General features: G+C 37.5%; 1 protein-coding gene across 3 annotated transcripts in view; it reads right to left on the bottom strand.

The window, feature by feature from the left end:
- Positions 1-209: 209 nt before the first annotated feature.
- The window catches only part of trim36 (tripartite motif containing 36), a 40,981-nt gene continuing 18,085 nt past the window's right edge, over positions 210-23,105 (bottom strand). For 2 of the 3 annotated variants that reach the window (XM_055224345.1, XM_055224346.1), the window contains 11 exons: positions 21,247-21,593; positions 20,616-20,762; positions 18,930-19,025; positions 17,420-17,557; positions 16,634-16,749; positions 14,989-15,110; positions 11,323-11,440; positions 10,724-10,929; positions 7,191-7,374; positions 5,916-6,029; positions 3,352-3,926 (listed from right to left, as the gene is read on the bottom strand). In XM_055224345.1, coding sequence (XP_055080320.1) covers positions 3,557-3,926; positions 5,916-6,029; positions 7,191-7,374; positions 10,724-10,929; positions 11,323-11,440; positions 14,989-15,110; positions 16,634-16,749; positions 17,420-17,557; positions 18,930-19,025; positions 20,616-20,762; positions 21,247-21,593 — 1,958 coding nt within the window. In that variant the 3' untranslated portion in view covers positions 3,352-3,556. Of the gene's footprint in view, positions 3,927-5,915; positions 6,030-7,190; positions 7,375-10,723; positions 10,930-11,322; positions 11,441-14,988; positions 15,111-16,633; positions 16,750-17,419; positions 17,558-18,929; positions 19,026-20,615; positions 20,763-21,246; positions 21,594-23,105 lie in introns of all 3 variants that reach the window. The other variant, XM_033972625.2, reaches the window with a different exon arrangement.

The following is a 23,105-nucleotide window of genomic DNA, read 5'->3' as shown; positions in this document are numbered from 1 at the left end:
TCATTATCGCCCACCCCTAAATGACACATTCTCAAGTGACTTTAATGCCATTATCTCGCACTGCGTCGTTTCAGCTGCATAGTATTTTCAATAATAATGAATTTAAAGTTGGAATTTTCTGAAAACCGGAGTAAAGCCAAAGCAAATGACAGAAAAACTACAACAAGATTAACTTCTCAAAAAAAAAAATAAAGTTCACTTTAACTAAAATTATTTATTAAATTAAGATAACATTTCAAACATACATTAAAAACAATATCAAAAACGTATTGAAGTTTGATAGCAAGTTAAAATCTCGACAGCGTTTCCCATAGATTTTGTTCAAACTATGGTGGCACAAATACCGCTTACATTAATCATTTTATTTCATATTTGAATGTCTGCATTTCATATTCAAGATGCGTTTTTGAACTTAAAAGTGAGATTTTGTCCTGTTTGTCCCGTGTTTTCATTCTTTCAGCCAATAAGGGGCCACCATAATCTGTTTTATTAATGGGAACTTCTGTTGACAGGTTAAACAGGTTACGCTCGCACAGTAGCACACTTAAAACCCACAAAAACTAAAACGTCAAGATTTTAAACGAAAATAAGATTTAATCGATTATGTACATGGAAAAGTCGATGAACAAGCAGCAAAAAAATAGTGTTTTAATAAGAAAGGATTCCCAGTGTTGTATAGAGGTAGGTAGCAACAGGCCGTAGTCAACCTAACCCTCCAATAATCTGACACGTCAACTGAAAAGGTCCGCTATGCAAGTTTTCTGTTATTCCCAGAACAGTTCCGCAGTATCGCATTAAACTCATCTCCATGGAGACAAGTAGGTAACGCTGACAGGCCAAGTTTCGGGCCGGATCTGTGGAGAAAAGGAGCCCCACTCGCTGTAAGAATGCAAGTTTTTCAGTCTGCAATAAGACATCCTCCTATTCATTCACTTCATTCCATTCCAGGTTGAGTTTAATGCCATACAGTGGAATATTCACGGCAAACATGGCGGACCGCTGGCAGAAAAGATACATATTGTACCTTTAAAGAGCAAAACATACAGTGACTTGTATCGAGTTACTTTGTTAGCAAATCAAGTTAAGTCACAGCCCATTAACCACAGTCTCCTTTCTCTTGTTTGCGTCTGTACGGCTTTGATAACAGTACTGAAAGGTGATATTTGATTTGTGATAGAGCACTTGTTGAGAACCTGAAAATGTGATTCTTGAGTTAGCACCAGATTAAAACAGTGGCTACTCTAGAGGCTGTTAAGACTATCAGACGTCTGCTACTGCAATGGATTTAACTTGGTCTTTAAGTCACATTCAGGTAAGTGCAATACTCGTCATGACGGTGAAACGAAAATTGTGAGTTGCTGTTGTTGTGACACTTATACGAATAAATGGTGCGTTTTGTGCGAATGAAAACAAAGATATACACGTAACAATTCAGTGATAATGTGTTGAAAGTTAACTCTGTGTACAGATACGATGAAATGTGCAAAACCGCTAAACAAAAAAACAGAAAAGTGACAAAAGTACAGTGTTTTAGTGTAGTCAATGAATCAACAAGCATAAACCAACTACACCAGTGAAACTATTCCATGAACTTTACAGTGCTAATGTGTGCAATAAAACGAACGCTTCTCACGCAAACATGTAACCCAATGAAATCGCCGGTTCCTAAATGAAAGGCACCAAGGTACTAAGCTCGAGTGTAGCTTCAAGGCTCCATCAGGTCCACTAAAAACGTACTCTGCTACATAGAGACAACCACACCCCACTATGATTATCACAGAACTAGAATTGCACACATAATCTAGAAACACAACTTTAAAAAAAAAAAGGTGTCAAATGTTAAAATAAAAACCATTTAAACATACTGCAGCTGCATACACGAGCTTACATTACCAGACGCTTTGATATGCACAGAAGGCCTTCTACTAATTCTGTATTTGCCAGGTTTACGTGTACACCAATAATCGGGGGTCTAATTCATCAAACTTTAGGTGGAATTCCTACTAAAAGGCAGGGACAAAACTAGAGATAGACCGATCGTTTTTTGTTTTGGCTGAGCTGCGGCCTAAAGAATAGACTCGATGCTTAATTTTAACACTTACCCACAACCCTGACTGCATGTGTGTATGTGCGAGTTTGTAGTAAATTAAAATTATATCATTTGGAGAAAATTTTGAAACTCTGCCCAAAAATAAGATTATCGGTGATGCTCTGGATTATAAACAAACTCATCACCCATGGAAAAACCCATATCGGTCGATCTCTAGTTCCACATACTTCCTCAAACTTGCCTACTTCTCCACGCTGAAAGCTCTGACGCCCAAAGTTCAGGGTTTTTTGGACCAGATCACTCATTTTCATGTTTAGTTATCTTTTTATAAATCACAAACTTAACACAGAAAGTCATGAACACTTTTTATACGCATGCTTTATAAACAACATCCTGATCTGATTTCTGGAGTAATCAGTTGTTAAAATGTAGAGATCTTAATCTGATGTGGATACAATATGAAAGTATTGCCTAATCCGATTAATCACCAGATTGTAATTCATGATGTAAATCCAGGCCAGTCATCTGGGGTCTCATTTATAAAGCATGTGCAAGTACAAAAATGATACCTTCATTGATAAGTTGTCTATTTATCAAATTTAACATGAAAATGAGCAATATGGTCCAAAAACTCTGAACCAAAGACGTCAGAGCTTTTAGGGAGGAGAAGTGAGCAATTTTGAGAAAGTTTGTGGTTTGTCTCCATTTACACCCTTTGTAAGAATTCCAAGTTTTATAAATGAGACCCACATTTCCCATTATCATTTATTGGGCCATGTAAACAAAGCCAGTGTGAAACCTGTGTAAACGGACAGTGTAAAGATGCTTAAGTCAGACCTTGCGATATCTGCCTCCTTTGACCTTGTGGCTAATTTTTCTAATGGACTCTATATATCGTCCAGACAACATAGCGCAGAACTAGGCCTGTCACAATAACTATCAAAGCGACTTCAATATATAAAAGCTGGATCTGTCATATTTTCATTTGGGGATTTTTGTTGCAGTACCATAGGACTTGAGCTGTAGGGTGTTGAATAAGTAATTTTATTTCACTGATGTATAAATGACAGAACTCAGTATCTATATTGCAGCTCATGTTTGTTGATCTGGGAGTTATCCATGTGCTTCCAGTGAATGTTAATATGTCTGTTATTGACCAATTACTGACCAGTGAGAGTCACTGTTCCAACTTTCTGTTGGTTAAATCAACAATTTTGTTTCAGTGTTATGCTATTTTTATGTGGCACTAAATTGCAAAAACAAAATTTGAAGTGCAATAAACTACAGAGTCAGTTTGATTCTTGAGTTAGCCCCAGCTAGCACTTAGCTACTCTAGTGGCTGTTAAGACTATCGGACATTTGCTAGTGCAATGGATTTAACTTGTTTTGACATTTGTGTTTTGTGTGAATTATAACGAAGATACACGCAAACATTGCAGTCGTTATGGTGACAGGCCTGACGCAAAACATGCAGAGAGCTGTGCGTCCCTACTCCACAAACGCTCTTTAAAACGTCAGTCTCTTTGCCATTATAAACTCCTCTAGCTGCACCTTCCCACTTCCCATTAGACCAAAAGCGGGATACATGGTGCCGGAACAATCCACCGGCCGCTCATAAAGGCACCGCATGGAGTCCGCGTCGTAAAAATACACTCTGCATGCGTCGTAATCCAGGCAGACTCCCATTCGCTGAGGCATGGGTAGGATCCGGCTTCCATGGTCCCCCACTGTGCTCACAGAGCTCACGGATGAGGAAGAGGAGGAGGCTTTGGGGATGAAGACTTTACCCATCCCCAGAGTGAGGAGAGTGAAGGGCTGCGAAAGCTCGTAGCATGTGTCCTCGCTGCCGCTGTCGTGTCCGCTGTCGTGGTCATATCTGAGGGGCAAAAAACAAAGTAATTTAACATCCTGTACTATGAATTTTTAATATATTTATACAACATATTAGTATTGGTATTTCCTGAGGTATTTTCCTGTGGTATCTTAGGGATGATATGATACCACACTATTTACCAGTTCCAGTTTTGAGTCCTGTGTGCTCTGTCCCAGCAGATTTATCCAGTGATTTCTCCAGTTTTATACAAGAAATGCCCCCGGTGTCCCCATTTTTGACCAATCTGATCCCAAACAACAGTAAAAGGGGGAAATATATTGTAATATTTGTTTGCTAAAATACAGAAAACCCTGCTTGAAAATGACCAACACACAAAAATGCACCAACAGAAGTCCTTCAGATTATGACAATGTTACAGGCTCTTTCCATTTTCATTTATACCAACCATCCCAACCCAAGTGTGTCCCAGTTTCGGTCACTCTAATCAGACCAATGCAGTTTGTCCAATGTAACTGTTATGTCCATATTAAATAAATAAAATAAATGCAAAAACATCCAAGGCAGTGAAAAAGTGAGTGGTTATAACAAGCCACAAACAATGTCTGCTTGCAGTAAACTGGAGAAACCAATTAACGGAGGATATATGAGCAGACAAATGACCTTTATGAAAGTTTATAGAAGCACTTTTCTATACGATGGTCTGCTGTCTGCTTGTCTCCATGGAAATGTTTTTGCTTTGTCTGGAAAATTCCATAGTATGATATTAACCTTTTTTTTAAACTCTTGAGAAAACCAAGTGAAGCCGCAAGGCTTTTCCATAGATCAGATTTGTGAAGAGACGATCTCACACACAGCAAGAACATCCCATTGTATAAACACGTTTTATAGATATTTTAAGCAAATCAATAACATCTCCATCAAAGATAAGTGGGCGGCAAACACACTACAAGAAGTTACATTGTGCAACTTTACTACTAAATGCATACATGGACACGTGAGGGGCAGGGGTTTTGAGGTATAAACAGGGAAGCAAATGATAAATTAATGTTGAAATCTTACAAAAACAACTGCAGGGGTTTTTGATGAGCACACGTTAAAAAACACCTGGACATGCTTAAACTCTCAAACTCACATTTTGCATAATACAAAATGTATTACATCGATGAAATAAACCACTCGGGGTGTGTCCAAACTTTTGACTGGTAATAAAAAAAAAAAAAAAAAACTGCACTGAATGAGAGGGTGTCCATGGCCCCTGCATGTTGTCTTCTGTTTCTTGACTGTTTCTCCATTCTCTACCAGGTGAGAAAGGAGAGCTTTGTGTAAATAATCCTGTGATGCAAGACCAGCCGTGTAAACCTGTAATGAGCTTAACATGTGACGGAGGTGAACTGTGTATGTTAAAGCCAAGCATGCAAACATGTGGGACTCGAGCTCACCAATCATCAAAAAGCATTTATAATAATTATTTCTGCATTTTACCACTTAAAATTGTGTAAAATTTGCAAGGACAATAAAAAATGTATATGTTCTTCTGTTTAACTAAGTAGAAAGTCATTTACAATTGATATCATAAAATAAGCTTAGTTAAAGTGTAGTACTTGACTACTTTTACTTCATTACCTTCCAGCATTGTACACAACATGAAGTACATTTTTTGGTATTTGAGACTAGTACTTTTTAATAATACACAACCAGTGGTGGAAGAAGTACTCAAACTAAATTAGTATCGGCATAAGTATAAATAAAATTAAGAATGATTCAAGCTTAGTAACTACTTAATGAAGAGGTTTAAGTATTAATTTAAAGTAAAGTCAAAAATCATTCTTAATTCACAATGAACAAATCATTTAGCATGAAAAAGTGCTTATAGAAAAAGGATAATTAAAACTGTACTGTTAAAAATTAAACACTTTATAATAACTCAAGTTCACAGAATCCCTTATATTAATTTAAAACAAAGACAAAACTGATTTAAGACTATGACTACTAGCATTTGTTCAATAAAAAAACATTTAAAAGCGCTCTTACCTTGGGCTACTAGTGTCTCGTGGATTATGAAACCATTCCAGAAGCTTCGAGTCCGACGCCACACCGACTTTAACCATGAAAGAGTACGGTTCAACCCTAAAGGCCCAGAAGTGTCTGCAAAACAAATGCATTTCACTCATCATTAAATCACCCATCTTTGAGTGAAGAAGTGCAACACAACAGACCAAATACCCAATTCATTAATACAGTTAAAAATAATATATGATCATACAATAAACACCATTTGCACTTAACAAAACTTCTGAATGTTAGTCCGATGTTTACATTTTAAGGGAGCATTAGCTTCAGTTCATCAGAAGGGGGCGCTGTACTAAGCCCAACCTGTTCTCAGGAGGCTGTAGTGAAACCGGGCTGCGGTGTGCGGCAAAATCCTGCTATGATTTCAGGAAAATTCTCAAAACATTAGCAGAGCTTCTCATCAGAGCTCACATTATTTAAAGGACCCTGTAATAAAATCATTCTATAAGAATATAAAAATGTCTGATTGTCCTAGATCAGTGGTTGAAATAAAATCATCAATTTTTCATACTTGTTCAGAAAAAAAGATGCAAGAGTGCATTACTTCATCCCATTCCCTTTTGACATAAAAACCTTTGTATGTGATGCATTCTCTTGTAAAGACTTTAGACCATAATTATTTCCACCTTTGTGTCAAGCATGTAAAACACATTTATAGCATGGTTCCTGCACTTTCATTATAAAGTCACACAAATCTCATAATAGTAATATTGTCAGAAATTCAAATGTATATATCCAAGACACAGCAGTTCATAACAATAATAACTTAAGTGTAAAGTCCCTTATAGCTCTTTATACTGTGAAAACATAAGGTTTTATGCATTTTCTTAAACAGTGGAATAGTCTTGGAGCAGCACAAGTGTTCAAATTTGACACTACACACACACTTAATTTTCTAATCTGATAAAGAATTGATGATAAATTTGAGATAATGTGGGAACGATATGAAATGTGACTTTTGTTTTACCAGGTTTGCAATATTTTCTCAATAAATGTGTAGTTTGTGCTCTCAAAACTGGTAAATCGCCTTAAATCTCCAGCAAGATTTGTTTTTTTTCCTTGTAATTAACCTCTGTAGCCTTCACCAGACCTGTGCTTACCTTATATTCTGAATATGTTCTTATGTTCATACCCTAATGAACCTAAAGTATGACCTGACAGTTTCAGCTGTGGTCTGATGTGCTCCAGAAAAGTCTAATGTGATGTGTCTGATGTGTCTGTTCAGCTGATGCTTACCTTCCCTGAGAGATTCCCGTGTCTCCGATGATGTAGTCCAGTCCAATGTAGCTCCCGGTCTGGACTCTGTCTGCAGCCAACAGGAAGCCCATCCCAGCCACACTCTCCACCAAGTCCCTCCTCTTGTTCAGAACCAGGCGCTCAGTGCTGAACCCACATTTATCATTGAACAGGAACCCAAAGGCTGCAAAACACAAGACAGGTGTGTGAAGAAAATGAAATAACGGAGGCATGTAGTTTCATTTATATAACACAAGAGGGCAGTATAACTACATTGATAACACTTTAACTTGGCCATTAATACCTGGTCCCAAAAGTAAATTAGGTAATAAGTGCTTAGGGAAAAACACATCAAGTACTTTATAAATACTTACTGGATATATCTATGCATTTATTCCTCAAGTATTCATCAGAATTCTTTATCTATTTTTTTTTTTTTACAGTAATCCAATTAGTTCTCGCTTGCATTATTAGCAATAGATGTGTTTGATGAAATGTTTAAGATTATAGTGTACATACAATCTAGCCTAATAAGAATGTGGTGAGTGAGTGCAACATCATCCCCTCTGACCACCACCAGCAGATTGGCAGCCTCACTTCCATCAGTGTACCCCAGGGCAGCTGTGGCTACCGTATTGGTTTATCACTATCAGGAGTGAATGAAGAATGCAATGCAACAACTTTGAGTGTCCAGAAATGCACTGTATTAATTTAAAAACAATTAGTATTCTGACAGTTCATGGTATATAGTCTACATAACTACATATATTTGCTCTTAAACTCGTTTAGACCCATTCCTTTTGTGCAAAATAACCCGGTTTAAACTTAAACAGAAATAAATAAGTTACTCGTCCAATCATCGGCTTATTTACATGCAAATTAAAGTCAGCTGAATCTAGGACAACTAAACAATTACGCAAATTTTTATGCAGTTGTGCAAGAATGCTGAGGTTGGAAAAGAGCCAAGCATGTTTGAGGGGTCGTGGTAATCTTAATACAACCAGGGCAGCATGAGAAATCAGAATTGCATCACAACGACTCAAAAGTTGCAAATGTTGAGGTTAAATAAAGTAAAGTAAATATCTGTCTAAATTATAGAGACTTCTACAGAATTAGACATTTTGCTTGCATTTCTATACAGGTTTATAAAAGCATATGGAGGTGCTGTCATTGCTCCAGTTTTTCCCCATTTCATCCAAAGATGTGAGTTGCAGAGGGTTCAAAAAGTCACTTCTGTGGCCAATTATTGCTTCATTCTGATATTTACTTGTTGCAGCTCATGACTCGATACTGTAGCTCATGACACTTGATACTGTATTTAAAAATGTACTTTATAATATTGAAACTACAGGGATTATCTTGCCATTATTATTGTATCTATGGCATAATGTATCGCAATATATCGTGCATTAGAATTTGTTATCGAAGCAAATTGAATTTAAACATTTACATCATCTCCTCCTCCTCTCAGTACTGCATGTACATGTGTCAGTGCGTATCCTGCCTCTCAGTTTCACCGTGACCTGAAATTCCAGCTCATTACTGACGCAGACCGAGTCCATCCACAGTGCTGCAAAGCCCGTAGAGCCCAGAGCAGAGGAATGTGGAAAAACAGAGTAAACAAACTGACAAACAGCATATAGGGCTCTTTAATCTTTTGAGTGTCCTGTATGTTCTTTTCTGGTCTGTGTTATAATGTTGCTGGAGTGGTTTTATTTCATTCACACATTTTTACACACAAACCCTGTATAGTTAGTTATTTTCTCAAGCAGGAAGCACTCTGTTCCACCTTGTGATGTCATGTGGTAATAGAGGAAGTGCGCCACTGTATTTTTAAACTCCTTTACCTTTTGTTTAGTAGAAGGCAACTCCAAAGGTGACTTACCCAAATAATTAATGTAAAAGGGTAGCTGTTAACTTGAAAACTACTGCTTCATGACATGACAAGGTGTAACAGAGCATTTTGAGTTTTGGTGATACAGACAGAGTAATAATGTACTGTGTGAATGAAAAACACAACTTCAGGTATGTTTTTAAAGAGGTTACAACATTATAAGACACTTTAAAGCTCAAATGAGTCCGTTTTGTGTAATATAGGAATGACAACTTTCCATAACATACAGATATAAAAGGCCATTTCTGTATTAGATGCATTGACTTAAAGGGTCACCTCATTATTATGCCAACAGGCACTTCCTGGTTTGAGGAGGATAAAAACACTACATGCAGACGGAGTCAAAAATGCTGTGCATTAAGAGCTGCTTTTAAAATGTGTGGAGTTTGCATGTTCTCTCTGTGTCTGGGTAGTCCTGACCAACACTTGTTCATGATCTGGAGATGGGTCCCACTGCTCTTGACAGGTTGCCCCAGCAGCACTGAAGGATGGGTCAAATAGAGAGGACACATTTCCCTACAGGAACAATAAAGTGTACCTTTAACCTTAACTTTAAAAATCATATCTGTACTTTGTCAATACAGTACAAAACGTCTTGATTCGATTCAGCCTGAGAATGCAGTTCTGTAGTGAGAGAGTGTAAATAACATTGTGGCCATAGGTTTAACATACCAAACCACTATAAGCACTTGCATAATCATCTTCTTAATGTAGTAACTCCAACTCTATACAAACACAGATAATCCTACTACTTAATATTTTAACCTAAGTCCAATTACCATACCAATAGCAGCAATCGTTTAAGAGGAGTAATTTTTGCTGCAAAAATAGTCCTAGTATAACCCTGCAGTTGAAATTAACACCAAATGTAAACATGGGATTAGTTTAGCTGTATCTATTCTTATGTTTAGCTGGATATGTGGCAGCTGTCTTCTGCCTATGTATAAATGTGGTGCAAGTGTCTTGCCAAAGTGGGTAAAGTGATTGTTGGTGGCTGGAGGGCTGATGGTGGCAGCCTCGCTATCACCAGTGTGCACCAGGGCAGTTGTGGCTATAAGTAGTATATAAGTAGTAGTTTGTAATTACTGTAACTTCCTGGATAAATAAAGAATAAACTGTGGAAAAAAATGTAAACTATGGTCAAGCTTGAAAATATGAAAACAAATGTAAAGCATTATTAATTAAGGATGGTACGAGATCTCGAAAGGTACAATTGCTACAAAACTCTATAGAATGATCATGTGAGTTTTTTTTCTTGTGTTTACATTTGGCACTATCAAAAAGGGATTGAGTGCTGGTGAGATACATCCATTTCAGAAGCTGCAAAACACACTGTTATGATGACACCAAGAAATCCAAGTAAATCAAATTTCTTTCGAAAAAGGCAAAAATAAGCATTTTTATTATTGTCATAATTTTGGTTGTGTTTATTGCACCCCTATCATGGAGAATATTCCAAAGTATGGTTTTAACTTTCCATTTCCATGGAATTATGCAGGTCATGTCTCACCTTCAGAAAGTTGCACCTTTAAATTATGTCAAAAACTCATTCTTAATTCTTGTGGACACATTCTTGCCTTGTGGCAATTGTGTCACATCCAGTCTCGTATTAAAATAACTAAACATGACTCATTCTTACCTGGTGCGGGGGGCGTGTGGAAGGTGACCTCAGGGCTGTAGGGGCTGAACATGGAGTTTCTGCAGCTGCGGACTCTAAAGGAGTACAGAGTGTCGGGGTCCAGGTCTGAGACCAGCGCACTGGGACCATACACCCGCTCTGTGGACCTCCATAGGCCGCTGTCCTCGCCATCAGACTGTGAGGGGCATGGGCTCTGGCCTCCAAGTCTAACAAACACACAAGCCAATTACTTCAACATGTTGAGCTGAATGCTGAGGTGGAGCTAGGAAATAGACAAAATAAAGAGGCTGTTTAGATATGACATGTACAACCATCTTCACCTTTCAAGATGCCAAACAGGCTTCACAGGGCATTATTCATTCTCATTATTTATTCATTGCTACTATAGCCACAGATGCCCTGGGGTAGACTGACAGAAACAAGGCTGCCAATCTGCACCATCTGCCCCTCCGACCAACACTCAGTCACCACATTCATACTAGGTAATGTGGGTGAAGCAGTCTCCTATTTCCACTACTAACCCGACCCAATACCCAAAGAAAATTGAAATTAACAAATGAACTGAAGTCAAATGAGTCAATTAGAACACAGCAAATTACCTGCGATATTCCAAGACATGATGGTCAGTAGGTAAACTATCTTCAGACAGTCTCCAGTGAATAGATGCTTCGTTATAAACTCGACTGTTAGACAGGTCAATCAGAGGAGGGTCTGGGACTGGAGTAGGAAAAAAAAAAAAGCCATCAAACAATTACAACTTGAACTAGGATGTTTTAGAAGAAACTCAATCCAAGGTGAGCACACATTTAATTTATTCCAAGTTATTATAAGTTTGAAAAAAATAAAATCTGAAAATTGACACATTGTGAAACAAGAGATTTAAGGGTTAAAGTGAGTTAACCATCACAAGTGTCTGGACTGAGTTGTCCATCCAGACTGTTGACAAAAAGGTCTTACATAAGCACAAGAGCTGCCAGGGAGCGCATATTAATACAGTTTAGTCCCACTTTCTCCAACCCTCATCTCTCATTTCCCCCATTTATATTAATGGCTGGAGTTTAAAACACATTACACCATTTCCAGTTTTTCTTAATTTCCACTATTCTCTAATGGTAAATCTTTACTAAAGCCTTTTCAGTCCTGGGTGACTCCCATGAACAGAAACCATGTAGGTCACTCACTCCTTCAAGATCAAGGTGGCCTCTATACACTCGGGCTACGTCCCATTTCTCCAATAGAACCTCTTTGATTTTTACAGTTTTATCCCCACGCAAAAGAGCAAGGCCCAAAGAAAACTCCCTCTCTCCCCTTTCTGTTGGTGTGACAAAGAAAATTTATCCAGTTACTAAGGGATTTTGAAGAAATTGGATTCAGCCTTTGAGACTTACTGCTTCAAATTTGCCCATCATTCCCAGCAGGCCACTTTGAGCGATTCAGCTTAAACTTGACAGCAACGGAAAAGCAAAGTAGTCCGAGTATGCAGATAAGGTAGTGCATTGTTACAAGGTAATAAAAGTCATGTCAGTTTTGCACAATATGCCCCCTTTAATAAATATCGTTTTTTCTGGTGATGGGGTTGTTTTGCGTTTGTGTCTAAAAGGTTTTATCCCTCTGCAGTGGTCCTTTGCCGACTCATCCATTAGGACCTTATTGAGTTACAGGAGACAGATCAGCCTTTTCTCTCAGAGTGCAGGCTAAAAGCACCGTTAGGTCCCACAGTGCAAACTACGCACCTTAGAACACTTTAAAAGCAAAACAATTATGCCATTATTAAATGTATAATGGAAACTGGCAAATATAGCACAAATCCTGAACAAAATGGCAAAAATATAATTTGAGCTAAACAAGAGAGGCAATATATTTATCATTTAGTTTACTTTATATGCCCACATAAGGTCATGTATATGGATTTATTAAAATAGAGTAAACATGTTTCTTATAAAATACTGATTTTAACTATATGAACTTTAGGGATGGACCAATATGGATTTTTCTGAGCTGATATCGATATCCGCCAATATTGAGCCTGCAATAGATATATGGCCCATGTCCAATTGCTTTACAGTTAACTTTTACATCTTAGGTTTTTGTAGAAAGCAGAAAAAGCTGCTTTGGGTTGCCAGGTCCTAAAACTAGTTTACAATACACTCAAAAGGTAAAGTAAAAAAAAAAAACAACACACAATCAATTCATGTGGTTAATAGGTGCCATTTTGAATACTTTTCACTATTCACAATTACTACTTTAAAATGATTAATTAATTGGTGAAAAAACTAAACAGCGTTGCCGTAACACTCTGGAATCGTTTCAAAACAATGCAAATGTGCAAGAATCTGCCTTTGCCAACAGACCACTTTGAGATAAGAAAAAAACCTTTGACTGAACAACTGTGAGAGGGCTCTTTCACCCTGGGGATTACCATGTGTGGGGCTAGTACTTAAATATCAGGAATCCCCTTTAGACCTCGGCTCAGAGTGGGAACTCCCCCCAAAAGCTGAACACATGTTTAACACTACGACCTCACTAAATCCCTCTACAATGCTCTAATGTGATACAGATCATATTCCACATATTTGAGAAATAGAATCATGTCCACATTCTGACAAAACTGCACTTGCACAGATGTGAATGAAGCTGGTGTCATTCATGTATTTATGCATTTCATTTTTACCATCCAATCACTTTTATATAGACTTATTTAAAGAGAGGGCATTATTGCGAGGGTTTTTAGGAGCTTTCTACTATGTTATATCATTCCCTCATCAAATAAAGGCTTGAAATAGTTTTATTCGTTATCCATGCATGTTTGAGTAATTTAGTGATCTCTCCTAGGCACTAATCGAACCCTCCTTACAAAGCTCAGCCCACAAGTCTGTAGAGCTTCAAAAAAGAAACTTAGTTGAGCAGTTCATTTCTAAATGTTGAACTAAAACCAATACAAGAATCACATGCATTTCAGAACAAAGGTCTTTAAAAAGGTCTTAACTACAGGGTTAGCAGTTTTATACATAACCAAAAACATGTGTTTTTTGCAGGACTATTTCAATTAAACCAATATGTGAGATTTATGTAAAATAAATAAATATATATACATTTTTAAATGAGCCTATATCAGAATATTGTAAAATGTGGGATTGTGGGTAGTATCTTTTGGACACCAAGAGCTTTGTACAGAACCTAAACCTCACCAGAGCAGTAAAAGCCACAATAGGCCAGTGCAATATGAACCTGCCCCATAGATGCCCTTTGACCTCTGAGGGCATCATGGGTCACTGCAGAGGTCATGAGAGCTCCTCATTTGGACCATAGACCATGTCATTTGTAGACATGGCGTGCAATGTTAAAGCAATCTGTCACACACCACCAAGCTAGTCCGGGAACTTTTCAGAATTGAGAAGTTACATTGCTTTCTATAGCAATTAGCATCAGTCATCAAAAAATATCAAAAAGTAAATTATGAAATATCACGTGGCCTCATTCTTTTAAAAGGTGACGATACTAGTCCCTCCAACAGTAATCCATCTAAACTCTCAACGTTTATTTCAATAGAAAGGAAAATGAATTTTTGTTTAACATTATTATGGTCTTGGCCTTTAGAATGTGGTTTTATACTAGTTCTGTTAAAGCTATTCTGAAAAGGTAAAATTTTGTCCACTTTATGTAACTTTTCCAGTATTAATACTTGTTCAATGTTTAATCTAGCACTGAAACTACATACTCATTTGATTTCATTATATGTATACAATCCATGTAGTCTCCCTAAGGGTTATCGAAAATCTATATTGAGGATAATCAAATATGCCATATTTGCCTTTTATATGGGGATGGGTTTCACCATTCATCTGTGTCAACTGCCGCTTTTCAGATTCTATAATGTGATAATGTCATACTCCCAGATGGGGGCAAGGGTCAGTTTTTTGTCAGTACTTTGCCATAAAATATCCAAATGGTAAATGCACAAATTTTGAACCTGATCATTTCTATTAGTGATTAGACTCAATACTGTATTCCAACACAAATCTGCATTTGAACAATGAGTGTTTAATTTTAACTGATCCCCATCTGTATTAAATATCATTGCCCTATAGAATGTTGTGATGCCATCTGAAACCCAGCAATAAGAATCAATGCTATAAGGTTACGTTTTATGATCATGAGTAATTACATTGATCCAAAATACTTTCAGAGGTATTCATTCCTAAAGGATTTTAATGAGTTTGAAAGCAGACATTGATTATGCAAAGGTTGAAAAGGTCATTGCTTACCTCCTCCAAAACACATTTCCTTGAGTAAAGTTTCCTCTCTTGATGTGTCCAGAACAAACTCGTCGAAGCACGGGTCAGCGGCCGGGTGGAAGGTGCGCAGGGACTCAGTGGCCTTCTGAATTCTAAAAACAAAAATAAGAACATCTAAATACACAACGGTCTTTCATGGCAATTTTCATTAAAAGTGTGGAGTTGTAATATATTGTTTTGTGTGGTTATGGACGTTAACTGGGTGACATAGGCTTGGGAACTGAGCATTGGACAGAATCGTACTGCCAACCATAAGGGGGGATTGAATAAAGGCCCGGGAGAGCTCGCAAGATTACGCAAACAAGCATGGATGACATAACATTTTCAGGGATGTTTTTGATTAGGGGAAAAAAGTTACAACACGGCTCATGTGAAAGCTCAGAACCTCCAGAATTCACTCACTGAGCTTCAGAGGCTGCTCTAGCACTGATTGATTGGCTGCAGGTGCTGGGGTTTAGGTAGTGTACAACAGATTTTCTGCACTGAAACTGGCAACCCAAATGACTCATTCTGCTTTCTGTTTGGATCATTTTGAGAACCAAAACATCAAATTATAACATGTCTACTGATATTTTTATAATTAAGAATAAATCACCATTACAATTGTTACTAGTAAAAGTCATTCGATTTGGTGGTGTCCCCAGATTGGAGGTAACCATGGTAACCAGCTAGGTCACATTTATGCAATTTAACTACTGTCGCTTTCCTTTCAACTGCATGACCTTAAATCACAGCCAGGAGTATCATGGTCCCAAAAGTACAAAAGCTCCAGATAAGCTCGAGTGGCTAATGGAGATCAATTAGTCCGTTTATTCAGAGCAGTCACTCGTCAGCATTAAGGACACGGCTCCACTGCTCTGTGTTTCTGAAGGCTAAACCAAACCCTGAGGACAGGACACGTGTACAAGGCTCTGCTAATCATATACACACATGACCAGAGTCATGCAATACATACAACATACAATTACAGAAGACAAATATTTGAATTAGGACAAAATGAATAATACACCTAATACACCTACTCACCCAGCTAAACAGAACCGTTGCCCAACAGCCTGGATTTAACAAATGTTATAAAACCTTTACTACAACATTAAATTGTAGTAAAGGTTCTATAACATTTTAGTGTAGTTCTAGTTGAAGTCAAAGAAATGATAAGCAATACATTTAGTCAACCAAATAAGCACAAGTTTTGTTCAAATTCTCAAAAAGTTATGAAAGATAAGATGCTAAATGTCAAAATTAACTCACTGGAGTTCATGGTAATATTGCACTGACATGCGGACATGGAGTGGACATGGTGAGGTTTGAGTCATTAAATTAAAAAGGCATTTAAGGAATACATTAAAATCATACTGTCCTTTTAATTTTTACAACTATTCTGTAAGGACCTAAACTATAAGTCAAAATTTAGTTGGTCTGCTTAATGGCTTTTTAAACAGTGCCATATGTTATCATTGACTAAGACCTGTCAAAGAGGTGTAATCATTCACAAGAGGCAGATAATGTAGAAGATACTAAGTTTACATGAATAGTGATTAAATTGCGATGTGGCTCCAATATACACATACACCCAACATCAACAAATGTACCCCCTATATTAACAGCAGTGTACCTGACGTGGAGCTGCTTTGCTGTCTGCACAAAACAGGACTGGTCCGTTTCCTTCAGCACTTCCTGAGCGTATCCCACCAGCCCACTGTTCTCCAGCATGCCCTGGTACTCCTCCACCTGAGGACAGGTAGAGAATTATTAATTACAATATTTCCTTCAAGTTCAAGGCAGTGAGTCCCATGAATTATCATGAACTACATGATTTTAAACCTGGTTATACAGTCTAGAAAATATTTGGCCTTCTGCACTGTCCATAAAGTGGCGCTTTGTGTGATAAAATTAGGAACAACTTATCCAAGCTGAATAAATGGATACAATTAAACTTTTCATTTATTTAAATTGACTTTGACGGAGGGCATGTTCATCATCGCAGGTCAACAGTGCATTAAAGACCTATTGTGCTTGTGTCTGCTCTATTATGTTAGAATTTGCACATGTTAATCTCAATACTCATCTAAAACATCATAATAAAACGGCGATGGCCAATGGGAGCTGATGCCGCCGTAAACATCACAAGAGTCATGGAGCTCTTATGGATAGCTGCAGATAAATCGTAGCGAGCAGTGAATTTCCCTCATTTGCACAATAATGACTACTGCCGAATCCTGTGTGTATGACTGATTAAGAAATTAAAAGTGGAGAACGAAGTATGTCACAGTGGGTGTAAACACTGTATAATTTACACTGTCTTTAGCTGCGAGCCCATCTTCTACAAGTTTGGGAAACAAATCGAAACCTAGATAAACAGTCGTTATAATGTCCCAATATCACACTCTGTATGGTGTACCTGTCCCTTGAGCTGATCCAGGCGGCGGTTGCGAGATTGTTCGATCGACCGGAGCATCTCTGACTTCCTCTCCTGCAGCGTCTCAAATAGACGCTCAAAGTGCTCATTGGCTCTGCGCTCCGCCAACTGGCCATTTTCCTTTAAGCATAAATATGAAATACACATGGATTAGTTTAAATTTAATAAATGTAACATGCACTCTTACTTGTTAAAACAACTGCAATAACATCACAACTGAATCTGGGATGTCATTAGCTGAGGACACATCATCAAGTATCATCATTAACAATGATGACAAAGCCTCTCAAAGTGTTATACTGTGGCAGCCATCTTTTTATGAAGCGAATGAAGAATGACCAATCTGCAGCATCAAATATTAAAATGAATAATTTATCAAAGTCACAATACAAAATTCATATGTAAAATGAACACGTTTATTTTATGGAATATTAAATAAAGAGTCGCATCACTTTTACAATCCATGAAGAAAGCCAAATATTTAAATGATATCCTTTATAAGCAAAAGAGGAAGCACACTTGAAAGGAGAGGAACTCAAGTGCATGTAGGGAAAAGACCATTTCCTGCTCTTTGTTCTGTTTGATGAGTTTAACAATTGTCACTGTTGGCTTTTTGGAAAACAAATGCCTATCAAATGCTGTCTTTGCACATGCTTTTTTTTTTTTTTTTTTTTTTTTTAAGAATAAGGCTTAGTATTTACTCAAAATGTTGGTAACAAAAGACGACCTGGACAACTGAGGGATTATACAGACATCGTGTTAGGTGATTCAGGCCTAGTAACTACTTAATAACTTAACCCCATTTGTACATCATGTATCATTTGTCATTGTACCAGATTTTTTCCCCCAAACTGTTTCTTTCCCCATTATAGATAAGCAGCTCGTGAGGTCACAATACGTCAGCTGTTTGCAACCCATTATAAAGTGTGTTTTATTGTTTGATAATCAGGAAGTATATGTTGCATGCTAGCTGTTAGCTTTACCATCACAAAGTTGTAAAAAGCACTTTTACTCATCACTGAATAATTAGGATGCTCAGAATGCATGAGGTAAGTGAGAAATAAATTTGGACCTTCTCCAACCATTAAAAATGAACTAGTTATGTTTTTAAAGACAGTAAAAACAACATACAGCCCCTTTGATTACACTTAAACAGAGTATTCTTTCTGTAACAAAGGAGCGTTTGTTTATCTGCTTTACACGTTTCGGCCACTTCCTGTAGCCTTCCTCAGAAAGTTTGCAAATTACACTTCACCAGTTCACTACATCAGGTGGCTACAGAAAATAGCCAAAACATGTAAAGCAGGTAAACAAACCCTCTTGTCTGACAAAAAGAATCACTAATTCTAAGTTTAAAACTGAAGACAGAATTAACCTTTAGCAAAATATAATTAAAGTGTAGTTATTATAAATGTTGCCAAGAAAATGACAGGGTCCTGCAGGTCAGATCCATAGTTTCCTTCATATGGAGCTCCAAAGCCCGAGTCCTTACCTCAGTCTGATTGATGAGTGTCTCCAGATCAGTAATTTGAGCTCGGACCTGGTCCTCTTTACTGATGAGGTAATGGATACTCTTTGCCAGCTTTTCCTATGGAGAGGATTAACATATACATTTTAATATAAAATTGAAAGCAAAACAGCGAAACGGCCTTAAAACATGGTGTCTCCACAATAGGGATGGGTGATTCTGACGATGACTATCTTTACTTTTCATTGGACTATCCTAATGGCAGGCATCCAAATTTGACTAAAATGAACCTAAAGCAAAACAAGTATTGTACAAAAAGTGGTTGGACTGTAGATTGTTCTAAAGTAAAGGCAAGTTTTATTTCTGTTTTAGCAGCTCTTTTGCAGCCCTTTTTATATTAAACAATATACCAGTACTTGCCATTTTGAATATCCCTAAAACAATTGAGGCTATGACTTCTAATTTTTTTTTCCCCCCAGATGTTGAAATTAACTTCCAAACCAAATAAAAGAACAAATGGTTTGTTAAATATTAAAAAGGGACAACTGTTACAAGAAAAGGCAAGATTATATTTCAACAGATTCATTCTGGACAGACATAAGTATGGACAATTGCTTATTTGGATGTAAATATCACATGTTTTTCCATGATCCCTTGTGTCGTTTGTTTTACAATAAAACTTGAAAATAAAGGTACAAGAAAAGCAAACAAAATGTTTAGTAGGGCAGCCTGATTTTGGACAAAATATATAATTGCAATTTTGACAAGTTTTGAGATTGCGGTTAAATTTGCTATGCACGTTTATAATGTGAAAATAATTCTACTTTTTAAACAACTCCAGGAGAATTAACATTTAAGACTATAATCTGAACTGATCGATCCAATACAAGACATTTTTGGAGAGGTCTAAACTACAGGTACAAGATTTTAATTAAAAAAAAAAAAAAGAAGACAGTACTATTGCAGCAGACATTCCATTTATTATCAAAATAACTGCAGCCTTTACGATTTGAAAACACAAATTGTGATTTTGATTTGGTTGTGATGTGCAGCCCTCATGTTTAGTTAATCTATTGGAAAAAACAAAAACATTGAGGACAAACCACAGTACATCCTGAAGTGTTCCCACCGTGTAAAGGTATAGATTACTAAACAAGTACAGGTCATGCATCAATATTTCATGAGTGTCACCGATCAGATGAACAAGGGGCTTAAAACTCAAAAGGAACAGGCAGAAGCAAGGAGCCCATTGTTTTGTTTCTTTTTGTAATACTAGACAAAAACCTGTCAGATTAGGATTAGGTTTTTCAAATTATTTCTTGCGTTTGCTGGGGTAGTACCTGTGGTCAACTTTTTCCCCACTGCTGGTTGATTGCAAACTATGATAAATGTTTAAGTACAAAAATACAGAAAGCCGAGCAGAGTTCTAAAACAAAAAAATGCCTTCCATGTGTGTAAATTGTCTGACAGTTAAAACAAAATCTAACAAATGACAATTCCTTTATTTTGTATTTTTTAAATTTTTATTAGTGTAATCATAACTATTGTGTAATTTTGAGGTTAACATTATGGTTGATAGATACAGTTAGTTACAATTACCTCTACACAAGTCATATCTGCTGCCCGTGTCCAACCAGGAAATAATTTCCATATTATAATTATTATAACTTTAAGTGCTCAAATATGAAAAATAATGACTATATAATGTACCTTGAGGATCTTGTACGCGCTGCTCATAGATGTGACTTTGTGGTTGGCGTGAGACCCTCCCAGTTTACACAGGTGACACACGGGACGCTTACAGACCTCACAGTACATGTTCACCTTCTCCATCTCATGCTCTGGGCACATCAGCACCTGACAACAGAAAACAAAAAGACTATTATACAAAAACAATTCATCAAGACGCAGACAGAAATGTCTTCCGTGTTAATACATCAGATAATTGGAAATGTATATCCATACGTACTGAAATGAAAAATTATCACTCTTGCCAGTTTTAGTGGAAACCAACTATTTCAGTTTTTTGTTCAAAACAGGTCAAAAACTGAAAGTGCCCCGACTCCAATGACCACTTCAATTTCAAGTACTACATAACATCACACAGGACAGCCCTGATTACATCCAGGTGTTTCTGATTACAAACACCAGGCTGCAGGGGTAGAGTTTGAAGTGTGGAGACCTCTTAAGCCAATCACACTGTTCCTTATACCTCCTGCCCCCTCACTTTGCCCTTTAGTCCACCAGGTACTGCCCAGTTCAGCAGCTCTATCTGAAATGTGGTCGTGGGCACAATTTAGAGATTTGGTCTCACTTTAACAAATTGCTAAACAGATCTTGCCTTGGGTCTGAAGTTAGTCGTCGGCCCCACATACTCATGCTGAGCTTTGGGCGTTCCCCAGGGGTGGTGCAGTTTGAAGCACTCGTTACAGAAGCTGGCTTTACAGTCCATGCAGCTCTTGGTCGCCTCCTGCAGTTGTGGAGGTTTGCATAGGTTACACATGATCGCCACAGCCGCCCGGGCCGCCTGACGATACCGCTCTACGATGCTCTCTAGTGTGAAGTTTCGGAACAACATGCTGATGCCACGTTCGCCCAGGTCTATGTCGTGTTGGCAGCCCGGGCAGGGGATGGTGGTGATGCGGGGGGTGACAGAACCTCTGCGCCAGCCTGGAGAAGACACTGAACCTGGATCGGAGTGGAAGATGGTACAAAGTTACATAATGTTATGTTAAAAAAAGAAGATATTTGGATAGTCCAGGTCTGAACCCTGTCTGAGGCCCTATTTTGAAATGCACAAGTACCAAATTGGTTCCTATTAATCTATACTATTGATGATTAGTTAAGCTAAATATATTATGCCTATACAACTACTTCCATGGGTTTCAGAATGATGAAAAATTAGGACAGTTGCCATAAAATTGTTTAAAAAGAAAAAACATTACATCATTTAAATGGTGAAAAGTCAAGCCCAAAAAGTCACCTACAACAGGAAGCTGAAACCCATGAATACCAAATGTGGGACTGTTATGTGGTGATATCATAGCTCTACTAAATTTGAACCTGCCCCAATGCAGTTTTATGAAATTTGATGACACAAGTATAGAGTTCTCTGGCGTGCTTCAAGAAATGCTTTTCAAGCATAAATTATAGAACTATTAGTCTCATTTTAAATCAAAGCAAATTAAATACACCTGCCAATATTTAGCATGAAACTTTGTCTGAAACCTACGGACAGGGCCTTGTTCTGTCCCCTCATGTGTCTTTAATTCATCAGGAAGTTCAGAGAAAGGGCAGAAACAAATTTAGTACCGTTTCCATAGCAATTGATACTATAAAAGTAGTCAAAACAGTGCTTATAACTGAAGTTCAAACCCATGAATTTCTGCTGCTTGTGTCTACAGAGCTCAGAACAGTTGGTACCTTGATGTCACACTTAAGAGTCCCATTTTTTCTTAACTAATGAACATCCAATCTCCATAACATTTAAAATAGGGCCTCAGTTACATTGCATTACACTGTTCCCAGTCCATTACTCTAAAAGGTATGGGCTATGGGGCACATCAACAGTGTTTTTATAGCAGTCAAATAACAAGGAGATAATGGTGATAAGGACTGTTTGAGAGGTTTTGGGGAGATGCAGAGAAGTTATGGAAGATGTGGTCTCCTTGAATTTGTAAAGAATGCAATTTTGTCAAACACTATTAAGTCATTTTAGACTTACTAGGAGTCAAAAGTGCTCAAACTGATCTGGACAACAGCAGGTGATGAATTTAGGTGGAAATAACACATGCAAATCTATGCATTTTATTTATTTTAAGAAACTTTAACAAAACAAGACAAGACAGTACTTCACTTGTTACTTTGTGCTGTCAAAGTAACAAGGCAACAGTCAGTCACTATGTTGACATGCACACCAGGAAAACCACACTTCAGCCCAGCTCTGATAACAGATTGTAGTGCTAATTTGACATGCCATTGAGAAATCCGAAAGGTCAACTGGATATAACTGTACTTGCTTAAAGCAGCATTTATCAGTGTCAATTTCACAATCTTGTCATTTCTAGTTTTTGTCAATGTAATAATTGTGCTGAAAAAAATGCTAAATAAAAATATTCCATCATGAAAAAAAAAAAAAAAAAAGAAAGAAATGCAGACGAAACAAGTAGAGACCAACTCCAAGCTCCCAATCAAACTGTT

This window comes from Periophthalmus magnuspinnatus, chromosome 9, assembly GCF_009829125.3.
Source record: "Periophthalmus magnuspinnatus isolate fPerMag1 chromosome 9, fPerMag1.2.pri, whole genome shotgun sequence".
Lineage (NCBI taxonomy): Eukaryota > Metazoa > Chordata > Actinopteri > Gobiiformes > Gobiidae > Periophthalmus > Periophthalmus magnuspinnatus.
This window is presented reverse-complemented; position numbering and strand designations above follow the sequence as displayed.